The sequence below is a fragment of the Psittacula echo genome (genome assembly GCF_963264785.1).
Source record: "Psittacula echo genome assembly, chromosome: 14".
Taxonomy (NCBI): Eukaryota; Metazoa; Chordata; class Aves; order Psittaciformes; family Psittacidae; genus Psittacula; species Psittacula echo.
Genome location: NC_137750.1, coordinates 712,599 through 727,243, shown reverse-complemented (window position 1 = coordinate 727,243; position 14,645 = coordinate 712,599). Strand labels below are relative to the sequence as shown.

Genomic DNA, 14,645 nt, shown 5'->3' with positions numbered 1-14,645 from the left:
ACCTTGCAGGGTTTTCACGTGGCTCAGCATACACCCCAACCCCTTCTGTCTGCACCTGGGCAAGAGGAACAAGAAGAGAAACAAGGGAGATCCGTTGCACTTGTTGTTCTACCCTAGAAGTGATTGTGCTTGGCAGCAGGGAGGTTACTGTGTGAGATCAGTTGCAAGCAACCAGCCCACTGGGGTGCAGCCGCAGGAATCCCCTTGCTCCTCCGTTTAAACCCCCCCGTCGCACCTCGGGTCCCGCTTTCTCTGAGCCATTCCCCTGTTGCAGCGGTGCTGGCATGCGCCGTGGGGCTGCCCGTCTGAGACGGCTCCGTCCGGTGCGCCCACCGCAGCTCTGGGAGGTGTTTTCATGCTGAGCATCCCTGTCAGGTCCAAGATGTCGTACTGGACCAGTCCGGGCAATTTCACCGTCTTAAAGAGAAACATTAAAAAGAAAAGAAAACCCCCACCTCCAGGGCCCCTCGTCCTGCCCACGCGCTGCATGGTTGTATCACACGTGCCATTACTGCTGGTAGTCTGTCCGAGTTTAATATCGCCCCTTGTTCTGCCGCCGGCTCTGTGCTCCCTGTGCTCTCATTGCGACCTCCTGCCGATGCTCGTGCCCCCCCCCCGGGCCCCGCCGCCGCTCCTCGGGGGGGCGGGGGGCGGTGTCCCCGCCGGGTGTTACCCGGGGCCGCCATAGGCACGTCACAAAGCCCACTTGTCAAAGCGCTGTCCCCGGCAGTATATAAGCGGTGCAGGGGCAACCTTAGCTCAGCTCTCTCGGCCGGAGCTGGGCGGGCCGCGGAGGCGGAGCGTAAGCTTCCTTCCCACGGCTTCAGCACGCGGTTGATCGGGAGGAGTCGTCGCTCCAAGGCGGCTGATTGGGCGAACGCGGAGGAGCGGACTTGGAGGGGTGGAAGCGGTTGACGGGGCGGACCCCGAGGGTTGGGCGCCGTTCGTTGGGTGCGAGAACAGCGGCGCCCGCTGTTCAGGTGCGGTTTGTGCGGGGGGCGAGGCGAGAAACGCAGGTCGGGGCCGGGCCGGTGTTGGGCCGGCGGCAGGCGCGGCCCCGGCTGTGTCCTGTTGTGCCGGCCACAGGCGGTCCTGCGACGGGAACAGAACGGCCCAGCGTCCCCCACTCAACTGCCCGCCTCTGCCTGCAGGCAGACCGCTAGGCATCACCATGCCGGTCATGGAGAATCTGCGGAAGATGATGAAGCAGGCCTGGCGGTCGATAAGCAGGAAAGGGAAGGTGGCCGATCTGCAGGCTCAGGCTGCCAAGAAGGGGCTGCCGCAGAAGGCCAGGAGTAAACTCGCCCACTGGAGCTCCTTCAAGAAGCTGCAGAAGAACTGCCGCAACTTAGGGCACAAAAACTCCCCAGCCAAGGCTGCCGGAGCCCAGTGCGGCCCCGAGGAGGAGCAGCAGGTCAAGCAGGGTAAGTACCGGGGGCTCAGTGGGCACAACCGCAGCCCGCACTGCACAGCTCACCCACCATTCCTCATCCCACAGAGAGCAGCGACGCCCCAGTGGGCCCAGAGGATGGGATCCCTGCGCCCCAGAAGGTGCTCTTCCCCACGGAGCGCCTGTCCATGAAGTGGGAGAAGATGTACCGAATTGGCGCGGGACTGCATAACCTGGGGAACACATGTTTCCTTAACTCCACTGTGCAGTGCCTGACGTACACCCCGCCGCTCGCTAACTACCTGCTTTCCAAGGAGCACCGCTGCACCCGTGAGTAGTGGGGCCTGGCTCGGCGGGCGGCTGTGCTGGCAGGTCCCTGCTCCCCGCGCTGGGCTCAGTATCTCAGTATCACACGTGGCTCTGGCAAGGGCCGTGTGGGTGTCAGGATGAGCCTTCTCTGCTCCCTCCTGCCACTTCTCCACGGAGATGCTGTTCCTGTGTACAGCTCCTTTTTCCCAGCCACAGCAGCATCCCTGAGCTCTGCATCCTTGTGTCTGGGGACACTTGTGTCCATGGTGGGTGTAGCCAGGGCTAAGATGGCTCCAGCGGGGTCTGCTGGCTTCGCGGGGACTGAGCTGGACGTCCCAAACGGCCCCAGCCTGCGTGAGGCCAGGAGGCTGCGTGCAGGCAGCAGATGCTGTTTGATGTGTGGCTTTGAAAGGGAGTGTGATGGGCATTGCTCCGACCTGTACTGTACTGCCCCGTCTCCTGTACTGCTTTGACCTCTACTGCGTGTGTCCCCAACCTCCTGTCATCTTCTCGTCTGCCACAGGTGACCAAGGCAGCTTCTGCATGATATGTATCATGCAGAATCACGTGGCTCAGGCTTTTGAGAACAGTGGGAGCGTGATAGAGCCAACGGCCTTTGTCGGAGACCTCAAGGGTAGGAATGACTCCACTGTACTTCCCCTCCTCCCATAGCCGTGCTGGAGAGCAGGGGGTAATGTGTGAGCAGAACCTTTGAGATGAGGCCAGGAGAACTCATGGAGCCTGCGGGGACCTGGTGACCTCACGGGCTGTGTGCGGGGTTCCCCCGTGGCCGACACGAGTCTGCCGTCCGCTTTGGTTTGAGGGGGCTCAAGCCCTGCGGCCCCCGAGGGAGGTGGGGTCTGTCTCTCACAGCACGCGCTGGGGCTGACTCCTCCCTGTCCTGCAGAGATCGCTGGGCACATGCGCTTCGGTCAGCAGGAGGATGCGCATGAATTCCTGCGTTATACCATCAACGCTATGCAGGAGTCCTGCCTGAGTGGCTGCACCGGGTACGTGGGGCCTCTCTCTGATGGGCTGTCCTTGCTCTTCTCCACTGTCCTCTCGCTGGTCCTCTGCCTTGCTGGAGGGGACTGTGGGGTCAGCGTGTTCCCCAGGCAGCACTTGTGTTCCTGGGCCCTTGCCCCGGGAAGCTGCGTTGCCCCTGCAGTGCCCAGCTCTGAGCTCCAGCCAGGGGTTTGTGCTGAGGACACCGCGGTGGCCACGGTGCAGGGGCGGTGTGAGACCCAGTGCTGCTGTCTCTAGGTTGGATCGCGAGACCCAGGCAACGACATTGGTCCACCAGATCTTTGGCGGCTACCTGCGATCCCGTGGTGAGTGCTCGGTGCCAGGCCCTGGGCCTGCAGTCACTCGGGGCTGTTGCTTTGCCGGGAGCCTTGTAGTTAAAATGCTTTGGGAAAATCACCGAGCACATGGACATGGTCCAGAGCTGCAGCTGGTCAGTCCCGTGGGACCTGTGGGTCAGGAGCCCGGTTGTGGCGACGGCAAGAGCTGTCGGCTGTGGGTCCCTAGCTCATCACCACCAGGAAATGAACCCCCTGGCAACACTTGCTGTGCCAGCACGCAGTGGAATTAGCAGCCTTCCTCTGTGCCAGGCTGCGCATGCTGGTGCTCCCGTGGCAGAGCTCGAACCTGGACAGGGGGAGGCAGTTCCTGCGCTGTGCTGGGTGGCGATGGGTGCAGGTTGATGTGCCAGGGTGTGCTCATTGCTCTTCCCTTTGCAGTGGAGTGTTTGGCGTGCAAGAGAGTCTCGGACACGTACGACCCTTTCCTGGACCTGGCACTGGAGATCTTGGTACTGCAGCGGGCTGGGGACCCGGTGCTCCTGCTCTCCTGGGGCCGGCGTCTCGGCAGGGAGCGGCGCTGTCGCCTGCCCGGGCCACCCGTGCGCTGACCTCTCCTCCGTCCTTGCAGCAAGCCAGAGACCTACGGCAGGCGCTGCAGCTGTTTGTTAAGCGAGACCGGCTGGGTGGGAAGAACTACCTGTGCGCAGGGTGCGTGTGGGGCTGTGGGCAGGAACGGGGCTGCGGCTGCGCTGGTGGGAAGCGGGCGGAAAGCCACAACACGGGAGGGCTTCTCGACCTGTTCCACGCTGAAGTGTGAGGCCGTGGAAGCCTGTGGTGAAAGCTGCCGCTCCTCAGCTCCCTCCTCTCGTGAGGAGGACCTGGGCCAGCAGATGTGGCCGTGAGCAGGTGCCTGGTGCCTGCAGGGTCATTTCCATGGGGTTTGCCACTTGGCCAGAGCTGGCAATCATCTGGGTGGTGGAACAGCTTGAATGACACAGCTCTTCCTGTGCAGATGCAACAACAGAGTGTCGGCAACAAAGCGCTTCAGCATCCACCGAGCCTCCAACGTTCTCACGCTCTCACTGAAGCGGTTCTCATTGCACGAGGAGGACAAAATCACAAAGGTGAGTGCTCGGCAATGCAGAGCTGGGGCTATCTCCCGGCCCGAGCAGCAGGGTGGGAGGTGGTTCTGCCGCTCTTGGCCAGCCACGCGCTAGGAGCTCGTCCTGGCATCTTCGTCACGGTGACCTGTGCCTGGGGAGGGCAGCTCCTGCTCCCTCAGGAGATGGACACGCAGGACAGCTGAGCTGCTCCTGCTCTCGCAAGAAGCCCGTCTGCTGTGCAGGCTCCTGAGACATCCTCTCTTCCGCTGCAGCCCGTGCCGTACCCCGAGTTCCTCAACATCCGCCCATACATGTCAGAGAACAAGGGGGATGCTGTAGTGTATGGGCTCTATGCAGTGCTGGTGCATTCTGGGGACAGCTGCAACTCAGGGCACTACTACTGCTATGTGAAGGTGAGCCCAGGGCGCTCTGGGCTGGGAGCTGCTGGGTCAGGCCGTGCTTCGCTGCTGGAAGCACTCTTGTAGAGTCCTCTTGCCTGCCCTGGGCTGCTGTGGGCTTTGGCCAGAGGAGCTCTGCTGGTGGGTGCTGTTCCTGCTGCTCTTCGGGGCAGGAGAGGCCCTGGACACAGCCCAACCCCATTCTCTCTGCTCCTTCTGCAGGCCAGCGACGGGCAGTGGTACGAGATGAACGACAGCGTGGTCTGCCGCAGTAACATCAAAGCAGTGCTGAGCCAGGAGGCCTACTTGCTCTTCTATGTGAGGTGGGAGCACCTGCGGCCCCCAGCCCCACTGTGGGGCGGGGCAGGGCTGGCACCACGTGCAGGAGAGGTCCAGCCCCTTGCCATGGTTTTGCTGTAGATGAAGAGCATCTCCCTCCTCGGAGCTGCTGACTCCTGTTTCTCGGGTGCAGCTCTGATCGAGAGCATTCCATTCGGTCAAACACTCGCAGTTAACCCGTGCCCTTCTCTTCCAGGCTCTCCGGCCCAGAGAAGGGCTTGGACAGGCCCATTGCCAGTGCTGTCCCCAGGCTGACTGACTCCGAGGGCACCGTCTCCAAAGAGGCAAAGAAACTCGTGAGCCACAGGCCCCTGTTCCCATCACTGGTGAGTCCTGGAGGCTGCTCTTGGGCAGTGCTCACAGGAGGTGGGAGCTGCTGTCCCTCGGGCCGCTCTGCTGCAGCCGGGCAGGGAGCAGGCTGTTTGCAGGAGGGATCCTGCTGAGTCGAGGGTGCCTGTGTGGCCCCGAGGGCAGGATCACTTTGTGCCCCTGGCTCCTTGAATTCTCTCCTCCCTGAACTTCTCCCTCTCTCTTTGTCCAGGGATGCAGCGTGCGGGCAGAGAAGAGGGGGCCAGGGCCGGAGGTCGGGGTGCCCGTGGACCGCAGCACATCGAGTACGGGACCAGAGCTGCGGAACGGCTCCGCCGCAGAGAAGCTGCCCGTTACATCGCTGCCAACCACAGCGGCCTTCAAAGCCACCTGTGTGGGCACAGCGCTGCCCAGTGCCACAGCCCAGAGCCCAGAGCCTCCCAGGTCCACGTCACCCCTGGGCTCCAGCACCACCAGCGGAGCAAGGTCAGCGGAAGCAGCTCATTCCCAGCGGAGCTCCTGGGAGGAAAAGATGCCACCTGCCCGGGCCACATCCCCGGTGCTGCTGAGCCTCACCCAGCGGCCCGGGAGTACTGGGCATAGAGCCCGTGACTCGGAGGAGGACTCGGGAAGCAGCAGTGCTGCCAGCCCAGCGCCTGCTGCAGTGGGGAAGCTGGACACAGTTTCCCAGGAGGCCGGGAGCAGAACCAGCAGGCCCAGCAGCTCTCGGAAGATGGACTGTGGCACCGACGTCCCCAGTGCCGCGCCGGCTGCCCCCACAACCATCAGGCGCAGGAAAGGGAAATCCCCGTGGTCGGCCAGTGCTGCTGTGGGGCAGAGCAGCAGCACATCACCACCACCGGCCAAGAAGCTGGCACTCTCTGCCAGAAAGGTGAGCCTGAGCTCCTGCCCGGGGCCTTCAGCAGGTGCCTTGTGTCTTCTGAAGCGGGGCTTGTGCTGGCAGCAAGTGCAGAGCCAGGGCTGGGGATCGTGCCTGGCCAGAGAGGGTGGAGAGAGCCCCAGCCCAGGCTGCGGAGAGAGAGCAGAGCTGCTGCTGTTCCATGAGCGATGCAGGAGAGATGGCTCCTGCCTTGCTGAGGACACAGGGCAGCCTCGCCAGCCCTTCCTGGGGCGAGCGGGAGCAGGAGGGCTCAGAGCTGCCCTCCGGGCACAGCGGTGCAGCCGGGGCTCAGCACCAGGCACTGGGGCTTCTAGTCTTGAAACTTCCTTGCTTCCTTTTTTCCTTTGTGCTCCTACCTAAAAGCACCTCTGATTCCTCTTCCACCACCCCCTGTACGTGTCCCCTTTCCCTGGGCTCCCCTTCTGATTTCCGCTCTTGGCTGACGGAAGGCTCTTTTCTTCAGCTCACCAAGTCTTTGTTTGTGTCAGTCCCCGCAGGGCAGGAAGCTGCACAGGAGCGCCCACCATGCGTGGCCTCGCGCACAAGTCGCTGGCAGCTGCTTCCCACCGAACAGCAGCTGCTCCAGCTCGGCTCTGCTGCCTTTGGGCACGTGCAGGTGAGCAGTGCCCATCGCTGCCCGGCTCCCGCGCCGCAGCCAGGCCATCTGCGGCCTCGGGGGGCTCCTCGAGGCGATTCCGGCCTCGGCGCTGGCTCGGGGGTGATTTTGGCATCTGGCTCCCTTGCTCTGGACTGCCCCATCCCCAGCCCAGCCCCTCGGCACCCAGCCTCCCCCCTGGACAGTGCTGGTCCATCACCACCCCTCACACCACCTTTCTCTCTGCAGCAGGGAGGAGCCCAGCCCGGTCACCACTGGCTCCTTCACAAGGAAGAGGCGGCACGAGGCAGGCAGCAGCCTCGGTGCTCCAGCGGTCGAGGAGAAGGTCTCCATCCCACCCAAGAAGAAGAGGAGACTTCTCCCGCTGCGAGGGCCTCAGAGTCCCTGCAGGGGCCCGGGGCAGCAGGTCCCAGCTGTGATGGGGAGGCGCTGGGCTCACAGGCCCTGGAGAGCTGGCTCATGTCACCTCCCTGTGCCCACCCGGACGGGGAGCCAACCTCTGGCGCAAGGAGGGAAAAGAAGGGGAGGACGAGGAAGATGAGCAGCAGCAGGCAGCTGCATAGACCTGTAAGCACCAGAGACTGCACACCAGTTCTCCAAAGGGCCATTAGGGCAGATAAGTCACCAGCTCTCCAGGGTGGAGGCACAGGGTCGTGCTTGCGGGGCGAATGACTTTGGCAGCTGGTGTAAAGATTTACCCCCAGCTCCTCCCTGCCCAGGACAGGCCCCAGTATGCCCAAGCACCCTGCGCCCTCATGACATTGTTAGTCCTGACAGTGTCTTTTGGGGCACGAGATCTGCCTTGGAGGATGAGCCTCTGCCTCGTGCTCACCTTGCCTGTTTCCGCAGTGGCAGCGGACAGCTGGGCTGGAGCTGAGTACAGGCACTGCCCTGCTGCCCAAAGGCCTGCACATGACCGTGGGGCTGGCACAGCACCAACGACCCAGCTGGAGGCCACAGTGGTGGAGCAGCTGCTTGTGGACTCCTTGGACAAAGCTTATGGCAAACAAGGTAATTAATCCCTTCTTGCCTGGGTGGGTGAGCAGCAGCGCAGCTCCCCGGCCTTGAGCCCTGCCAGGGCCCAAGCTAGAGCCAGGCTGCTGTACCCAGGTGGGGTCCTGGAGTGAGGGGCTCCAACCCCGGCCCTGTGCCGGCGGGAGCCGTGGAGCGTGGTCCGGGGCTCCGTGCTGACAACGCTGCTTTGCAGTCTTGACCTGGAATGGCGACGTCTCGGCTGTCAGTTGGGATGCCATTCAGTCTGCAGCCTCAGCCCGCAGGAAGACCATCATCGATGAGTGGGATGAGGAGTTTGACAGAGGGAAGGTGGGTGCTGGCCCCATCCCTGGCTGGGCTGGTGGGAAGAACCTTGGGCCACCGTGTGCTGACCCCAAGAGCCTTCCTGCCTCTGCACAGGTGAAGAAGGTTAAAAAGCGGAGGAGGGAGCAGAGACACCACAACCCCTGCCAGTGGCTGCACCGCCAGCGCAGCTTCTGGGCAGTGACGCATCCGGCCAAGGCAGCGAGCCTGCGCCACCGCCTCTGAGGTGAGCAGGTCCAGGGGCCCGGAGCAGAGCTGGAGGGGGCAGGCGCAGGGCAGCTGCATGGCGGGTGCTCACACCGCTCCTTTCCTTCCAGCCTGAATGCCAGCGAGCGGGAGGAGCGGCCCCTGCCATGGAGCCCTGCCCTGGGAGCTGCCTGTTTAGGGAAGAGGACACCGCTCCCCGCATCTCCACGCTCGATGTCCCTGCCTTCTGCTGTGAAGGAGCCCAGGAGGACCATGCCTTGTCCGGGCTCCTTCAGCAGCTTCCGTGCGCCTAGGGCTGGAGCAGCCCTTTCTTCCCCCCCAAGCCTGGAGCCCGGCTCGGGGGGGCTCCTGCCAAGTGCCTCAGGACCATCGCTGCTGCTCCAGCTCCAGCTCCATGACCCCGGCTGTGGTCCGCACCTGGGGCTGCCCTTGCCCTTCCTACCCCCCCCTTTCCTTCCTCACCACGTTGGAGTCACCGTTAACACCATCCCCTTCACCGGCCCTTCCTGTGCTGCGCATGGGGTTTGGTGCCTCGCGGGGACGGGGCGGCCGCGGCCGGCAATAAAGATGTGTTGCTGATTTGGTAGCGCTCAGCTCTGGGTTAGGGCCGGCGGGACCCGCTCCTGCAGGTGGGGTGGTGGAGGAGGAAGCGCCGGGAGAGAAGCGGCTCCTGGTGCCTGGGGCGAGCACACAGGGTGGGCTCCTGGGTCCTGCTCGGCTCTGACTGGGGCCGGCCTCCTCCTGCCCCGGCGCTAGGCCATTGCTGCTGCTGCTCGTGAGCCGCCTGCGGTGTCAGTGCTGCTGGGCTCATGCACCTGCCGCAGGCCTCTGAGGCAGGTTCCTGTGGATTGGCGGATGGGTTTTCCTTCAGCAAGGCTTTTGCTGAAGAGGAGGTTGGAGTCAGGCTGGGTGTGATCTCAAACCGAGGTCTCAATGCTGCCTGTTGTGCTGGTGGCCGTTCTCCCCATGAGCTGCGGTTGCCTGGGTGCTGCTGGTGCCGATGCAGAGGGTTCATGGGCTGGTTTCCTGCCTGTGACAGTTGTGCATTGCACTTTGTTGTTCTACCCTAGAAGTGATTGTGCTTGGCAGCAGGGAGGTTACTGTGTGAGATCAGTTGCAAGCAACCAGCCCACTGGGGTGCAGCCGCAGGAATCCCCTTGCTCCTCCGTTTAAACCCCCCCGTCGCACCTCGGGTCCCGCTTTCTCTGAGCCATTCCCCTGTTGCAGCGGTGCTGGCATGCGTCGTGGGGCTGCCCGTCTGAGACGGCTCCGTCCGGTGCGCCCACCGCAGCTCTGGGAGGTGTTTTCATGCTGAGCATCCCTGTCAGGTCCCAGATGTCGTACTGGACCAGTCCGGGCAATTTCACCGTCTTAAAGAGAAACATTAAAAAGAAAAGAAAACCCCCACCTCCAGGGCCCCTCGTCCCGCCCGTGCGCTGCATGGTTGTAGTTTCTCGCTACTCGTGTGGTGAGGGACGGAAGCACTAGTTCCCTCCAAACTAGGGTTGAGACATAGAGCATTCACAGAATGCGGGTCAACAACAACTTATTGCGCAGTTACAATTCCTTATATACGTTGCCTAAGCGCCTCCCTAGGGTCAGCTGGGTCCCGCCCCTCCTGGCAACTTCCCGTCACATCACGTCATCTTCCGTGCGCCAGTCCCTACATCTGCCCCGCCTCAAGACTAGAAAACTCAGGGTTTTAACAGATATTCCAGATAAGCAACTCGTAACTCTAATTAACTAGTAAGAAGGGTTTGTGTCACTAAGTATTCAAACATGGTGCATACTATAGAAACCAAACAAGAAAGAAACAACCATCCTAATACTAACAAACACAGAGCGCCAGCCAAAAAGGACCTAGACGCGGGTGTTTCCGGCCTGAGTGTTGTCGTATTCAACGGCCAGCTACAAAGTTCGTTTTCCATTAATAAGGCATGTCGTGACTGGATCCGTGAGTGAAGTCATCTGGACACACAAGGGGCCATAGATGTCATTTTGCACCTCTTTCCAAAGGTTCGTTGTATCACTCTCTCCCAGATACAGCCAAGCGCCACTCACCACCTGTAAAACAGAGCTCAAATACAAACTTACAGACACAACTACAAATACAGTAATAACCATTTTGCCGGTACCCAGCGTAGCCCAGTCTCACCCTCTACACAGGCATAGCCCCGCCCGTGAGCACGTAAGGCAAATGGACCTATCTTACCCTTTTCCGGATCTTTCACCCATACCTGTGGATACAGGGGTTTGTCTAGAGGTGGGGCAAAGTGTGAGCTCATCGGGAATTGTTCACTTGATCCATGCGAGAATTGATTTAAACTAGTCAGAGCAGAAAGTAGAAGTCAGCGCATGCGGCTTGCGGGAGTTTCTCCCAGTACGGGCTCCCCCACCTCAAGACACACGAGGGGAGCTTTCAGAGTCCGGAGCGCGCATTCGACGATAGCTTGGCCAGTGCTGTTATAAGGACAACCGGTCTTATGTTCAATGCCCCACTGTCCTAAAAACAAGGCCACCAGTTGACTTGAATATGCTGGACCGTTGTCGGTCTTGATCTGGCTAGGGACTCCCAAAATCACCATGATCTCGTGCCAATTCAAAACGGCTGCTTTAGTGTCTTGCTTGCGTTGTGCCGTAGCCAAGATGACACTGCTACAGGTATCAACCATGACATGTAAATAGTGCACAGGAGAAAAGGCAGGATATTCAGTAACATCTGTCTGCCAAATATCATTAGGTCACAAGCCGCAGGGATTGACACCTGCTTCCCATAAGGGGGTGTGAGCACAGGTCGGACATAGACAGGTAACGTCCGCAGCCTGTGCTCGTGAAAGACCCGTAGCCCATCCCAACACTCTCGCACCAATGTGCAACAAGGAGTGTAAGCGTTTGGCATGCTGAAAAGGGGTCTCCGTAAAAACTGGAGCGCAACAGTCAGGGACTGGCAGACCTTGTGCAACACGGTCTGCCCTATTGTTACCTTCAGTTAGGAGTCCAGGGATGGACTCTTACAGTGTATTGACTATTAGAGTGTATTGGGCAAATTTCAGCAGTTCGCTCAGACAAAGCCTGAAAAAGGACTTGCGCACACTCCGCCGTAGCCTCAATGGCCCACATTGTTTGCTTCAAAAGTTTCCGGACAAAAAGAGAACCTGTTACAACATTAACGGGGTCCGCTGACCACTGTCATAGCACAGTAGCTACAGTATATGCTTCCAGAAATTGAACAGACTTTCCTGGGGCCTGGACCCGCCCGTCTTTCCAGACGCCTTCCTCTTGCCACACATATGCACCTTGTTGAGTACGGGAGGAGGCATCCGTGAAAATGGTAATTCCCGTAACTGGATTCTCAACTACCCAGGCATGAGGCTGCAATGCCGTGGCTTGCACCACAGCATCCCAAGGAGTCAGAGTTTGTGCAGCAAACTGACCTCGAAAACCTGCCACAACAGCTTGTAGCTTTTCCGACAAAGGATAATATAACTCCCACGTAGTCAAGGAACACAGGAGGAAACAGCAGGCGATTTCTATTGCAAACAAATGTCGACTGACAGCACCTTTACCATTAATTGCGCTAATAAGTCCGGCCATAGTATAAGCGCCTTTTTCCCTTTCGAGACATACACCCACTGTAAGGGTGACCAGCCCTGTGCTACTAAACCAATCCCTGCCCCTTTTGTAACCCAAAGGAAAGCCCAGATCTCATGCTGCGGTTGGAACCTACAGAGACTACACTGCTGTACACGTGTGAGTATCTGCAACAACAGTCGACAATGCTGTTCAGAAAGCTCTCGCTTATCCCATATGGAAGTAGCCTCTTTCAATAACTGATAAAAGGGGATTAACTCCTCCTCAGGAATGGGGCAAAAGGCCCTCATCCACTGCAGCTGGCCCACCAACTTCTGCACCTCATGCACCGTGGAGACAGTGTTAGTGACTGTACATAACTGTGGACGGACCTCACGAGGTCCAATCAAGGTGCCAAGATATTTAAAGGGGCTAACTCACTGCACTTTCACGACAATAACGTGCAGCCCATGTTCTTCCAGATTTTTGTACAGCGTCGTCCCCGCACCTTGGAGCTGTTCTTCTGTTTCAGCCACTAACAGGATATCATCCATATAATGTATTACCTGTACCAGTAACTTCCTCACTGGCTGTAATGCTCAACCTACCGCTAGCTGGCAGATGATTGGAGAGTTCTTCATGCCCTGTGGCAGCATGGTCCACTGAAAGCGTTGTCGAGGCTGCTGATGATTTGTCGTGGGAAGCAAAAAGGCAAAATAGTTCCTGTCCTTTGGATGCAACGGAATACTGAAAAAACAATCCATAATATTATAAACACAAATGTGCCACCCATCAGGAATGGTAACAGGGGAGGGAAGGCCAGGTTGAAGGGGACCCATGTCTTCCAGACATGCATTAACCACTCGCAGATCATGTAGCAACCTCCAAGCACCCGACTTTTTCTTAATTACAAAAACAGGGGTGTTCCAAGGGCTAACCGAGGGCTCTAGATGACCCAGTTTCAACTCTCGAGTCACTAATTCTAGCACCGCTGCTCCTTTCTCCTCAGACATGGGCCACTGCTCTATCCAAACTGGTTCCGTCCTCTTCCACTGTAGCTGCAGCGGCTGTATCACAGCAGTGGCCCGTGCTAAAAAGGAGTGACCAGATGACATCCCCACTGTCTTAAGGCGTCACGGCCTAGTAAGGTTATAGGTAGTCCTACGGAGACATTAACGTATACTCTCTGTTCCTGATCTGCTTTCGATCCCCCCTGCAAAATGACCTGAATAGGAGCGCAGCTTCTTTGGACCTTTTGCAGACCTCCCATCCCCTGTACCTCACCGCGTGGTGACGTCCACCAGCCTTCGGCCCATTGTTCTTGCGGCACCATGGTACAATCAGCTCCAGAGTCAAGCATAGCAATACATGTAAAAGAGCGAGGTTCCATATCCGGTAAGGTATGTTGAAAACAAACTAAACACTCCGGCCTAGAAGCCAAGGATAAAGACAATGCCATCAGTAGGCAGGATTCCCCCAGGGTAAGCTCTGAGGGTTGCTGTCGCTCATTGTGGGGACCCCCCCCATCCCTTGCCCTGTCGCACAAAGAGGAGTGTCGCCAGGGCTCACAACGCTCCACTTCCCGTTTCCCTGCGGCTGCCGTTGCTGCTGCTGCTGCTGTCGCGACCGCGGTTTCCGGCAGTCGCGAGCACGATGACGGCCCGGCCCCCCCCCCCCCAACCGGCAGCAGATCAAGCCAGAGTGGTTTTTCTCGGTCAGGTCTCCGCCCTTTCCCTTATTTGGTAAAGGGGAGGGGCATTGGCGGATTCGATGGCCTGAGCCTCCGCACCCGTAACAACGGGTCGTTCTAGTACCTCCCACTTCCTTGCTGTCTGGATTCCAAGCTGCCCGTAACGCTGCAATCATGGGGGCCGCGTGCGCCTCTCCCTGCCGAGTGGCCCACCACCGCAGTAACCCGGGCAGCGACAGCTCTTGCGGCGCTTGCTGCAATATCGCCCTTACAGAAGCGGTACAACTGTCCCTCAGACATTGCACCACTACTGCTTCCTTTGCAGCCTCAGGCAGCTTTGCGACCGTAACTGCACTGTGTACCCGGTCTACAAAATCCGTGAAATTTTCTCCGACCTTCTGCCTCACATGCAGATACAGCTGATGCTGACCCTCAGCTTGCTGCACCTTTCGAAACACTCTTAAGTGCCGTTTGCCCCACTGCCACCCAGTGTCGCCCTCTCAGCCGCCTCATCTGGTCCTGTGGAGTGGCAAATTGCCCTTCACTCGTCAACATCTCTGTCGTGGTCCCCGCCAAAGGGCCACCCTGCCCCCCTTCGGTGGCTATCAGCGTAGCAGCTTCCTCACGCCAAAGCTCTAAGAACAACCACCATTTCTATATCGGGAGTATACCTCGGAAAAGCTGCCTCGCATCATACGGAGACGTTGGAGTGGACAAAACACACTCCACCAAGGTGGACACCTGCGGGGCACTAATCCCGTGCTGCTGGACCGTGCCAGCAAGATCCTTTAGGGTCTTAAGGTCGTACGGCTGCCACTCGTACCCCCCCCCCATGGCCTCCTGCGGCTAAAACCGGAAAAGCCTCCAGCAAGGGGGCTTGCCATTCTACTCCGTTCAGCACACACTCTTTCGCAACTAGTCTCCAGTCTGTTACACCGTTACCATGCCTTGTCCGGGCTCCTTCAGCAGCTTCCTTGCGCCTAGGGCTGGAGCAGCCCTTTCTCCCCCCCAAGCCTGGAGCCCGGCTCGGGGGAGCTCCTGCCAAGTGCCTCAGGACCATCGCTGCTGCTCCAGCTCCAGCTCCATGACCCCGGCTGCGGTCCACGGCCCATGTTGCTCCTCCCGTTCTTGCTCCCCCTTCCCACCCCTACCACGCAGAAGTCCGTGTTAACACCGTTAACTTCACCGGCCC

General features: G+C 59.5%; 2 protein-coding genes across 3 annotated transcripts; one reads left to right on the top strand and one right to left on the bottom strand.

Annotated features, from left to right (window-relative positions):
* Window positions 1-1,171: 1,171 nt before the first annotated feature.
* On the top strand, window positions 1,172-8,211 carry LOC308227216 (ubiquitin carboxyl-terminal hydrolase 36-like; the record flags this gene model as incomplete). Its single annotated transcript, XM_080629627.1, has 16 exons — window positions 1,172-1,424; window positions 1,499-1,720; window positions 2,223-2,333; window positions 2,607-2,709; window positions 2,963-3,030; window positions 3,442-3,512; window positions 3,632-3,711; window positions 4,016-4,127; window positions 4,379-4,519; window positions 4,727-4,827; window positions 5,040-5,169; window positions 5,385-6,044; window positions 6,517-7,236; window positions 7,389-7,680; window positions 7,877-7,992; window positions 8,083-8,211. 16 exons carry the CDS (start codon window positions 1,172-1,174, stop codon window positions 8,209-8,211), a joined length of 3,309 nt encoding a protein of 1,102 aa, XP_080485753.1.
* A 1,511-nt stretch (window positions 8,212-9,722) lies between these two features.
* LOC308227193 (uncharacterized protein) lies at window positions 9,723-14,628 on the bottom strand. 2 transcript variants are annotated; one of them, XM_080629578.1, is made up of 4 exons: window positions 14,401-14,628; window positions 13,043-13,193; window positions 12,372-12,510; window positions 9,723-10,257 (listed from the first exon to the last, which is right to left on the bottom strand). In XM_080629578.1, the coding sequence occupies exons 1-4, from the start codon at window positions 14,511-14,513 to the stop codon at window positions 10,220-10,222; spliced, it is 441 nt and encodes a 146-aa protein (XP_080485704.1). In that variant the 5' UTR covers window positions 14,514-14,628; the 3' UTR covers window positions 9,723-10,219. The 2 variants fall into 2 exon arrangements, 1 of the variants encoding a protein (XP_080485704.1); XR_013958012.1 differs by having other exon boundaries at window positions 9,723-13,193; window positions 14,396-14,628.
* Window positions 14,629-14,645: the final 17 nt, after the last annotated feature.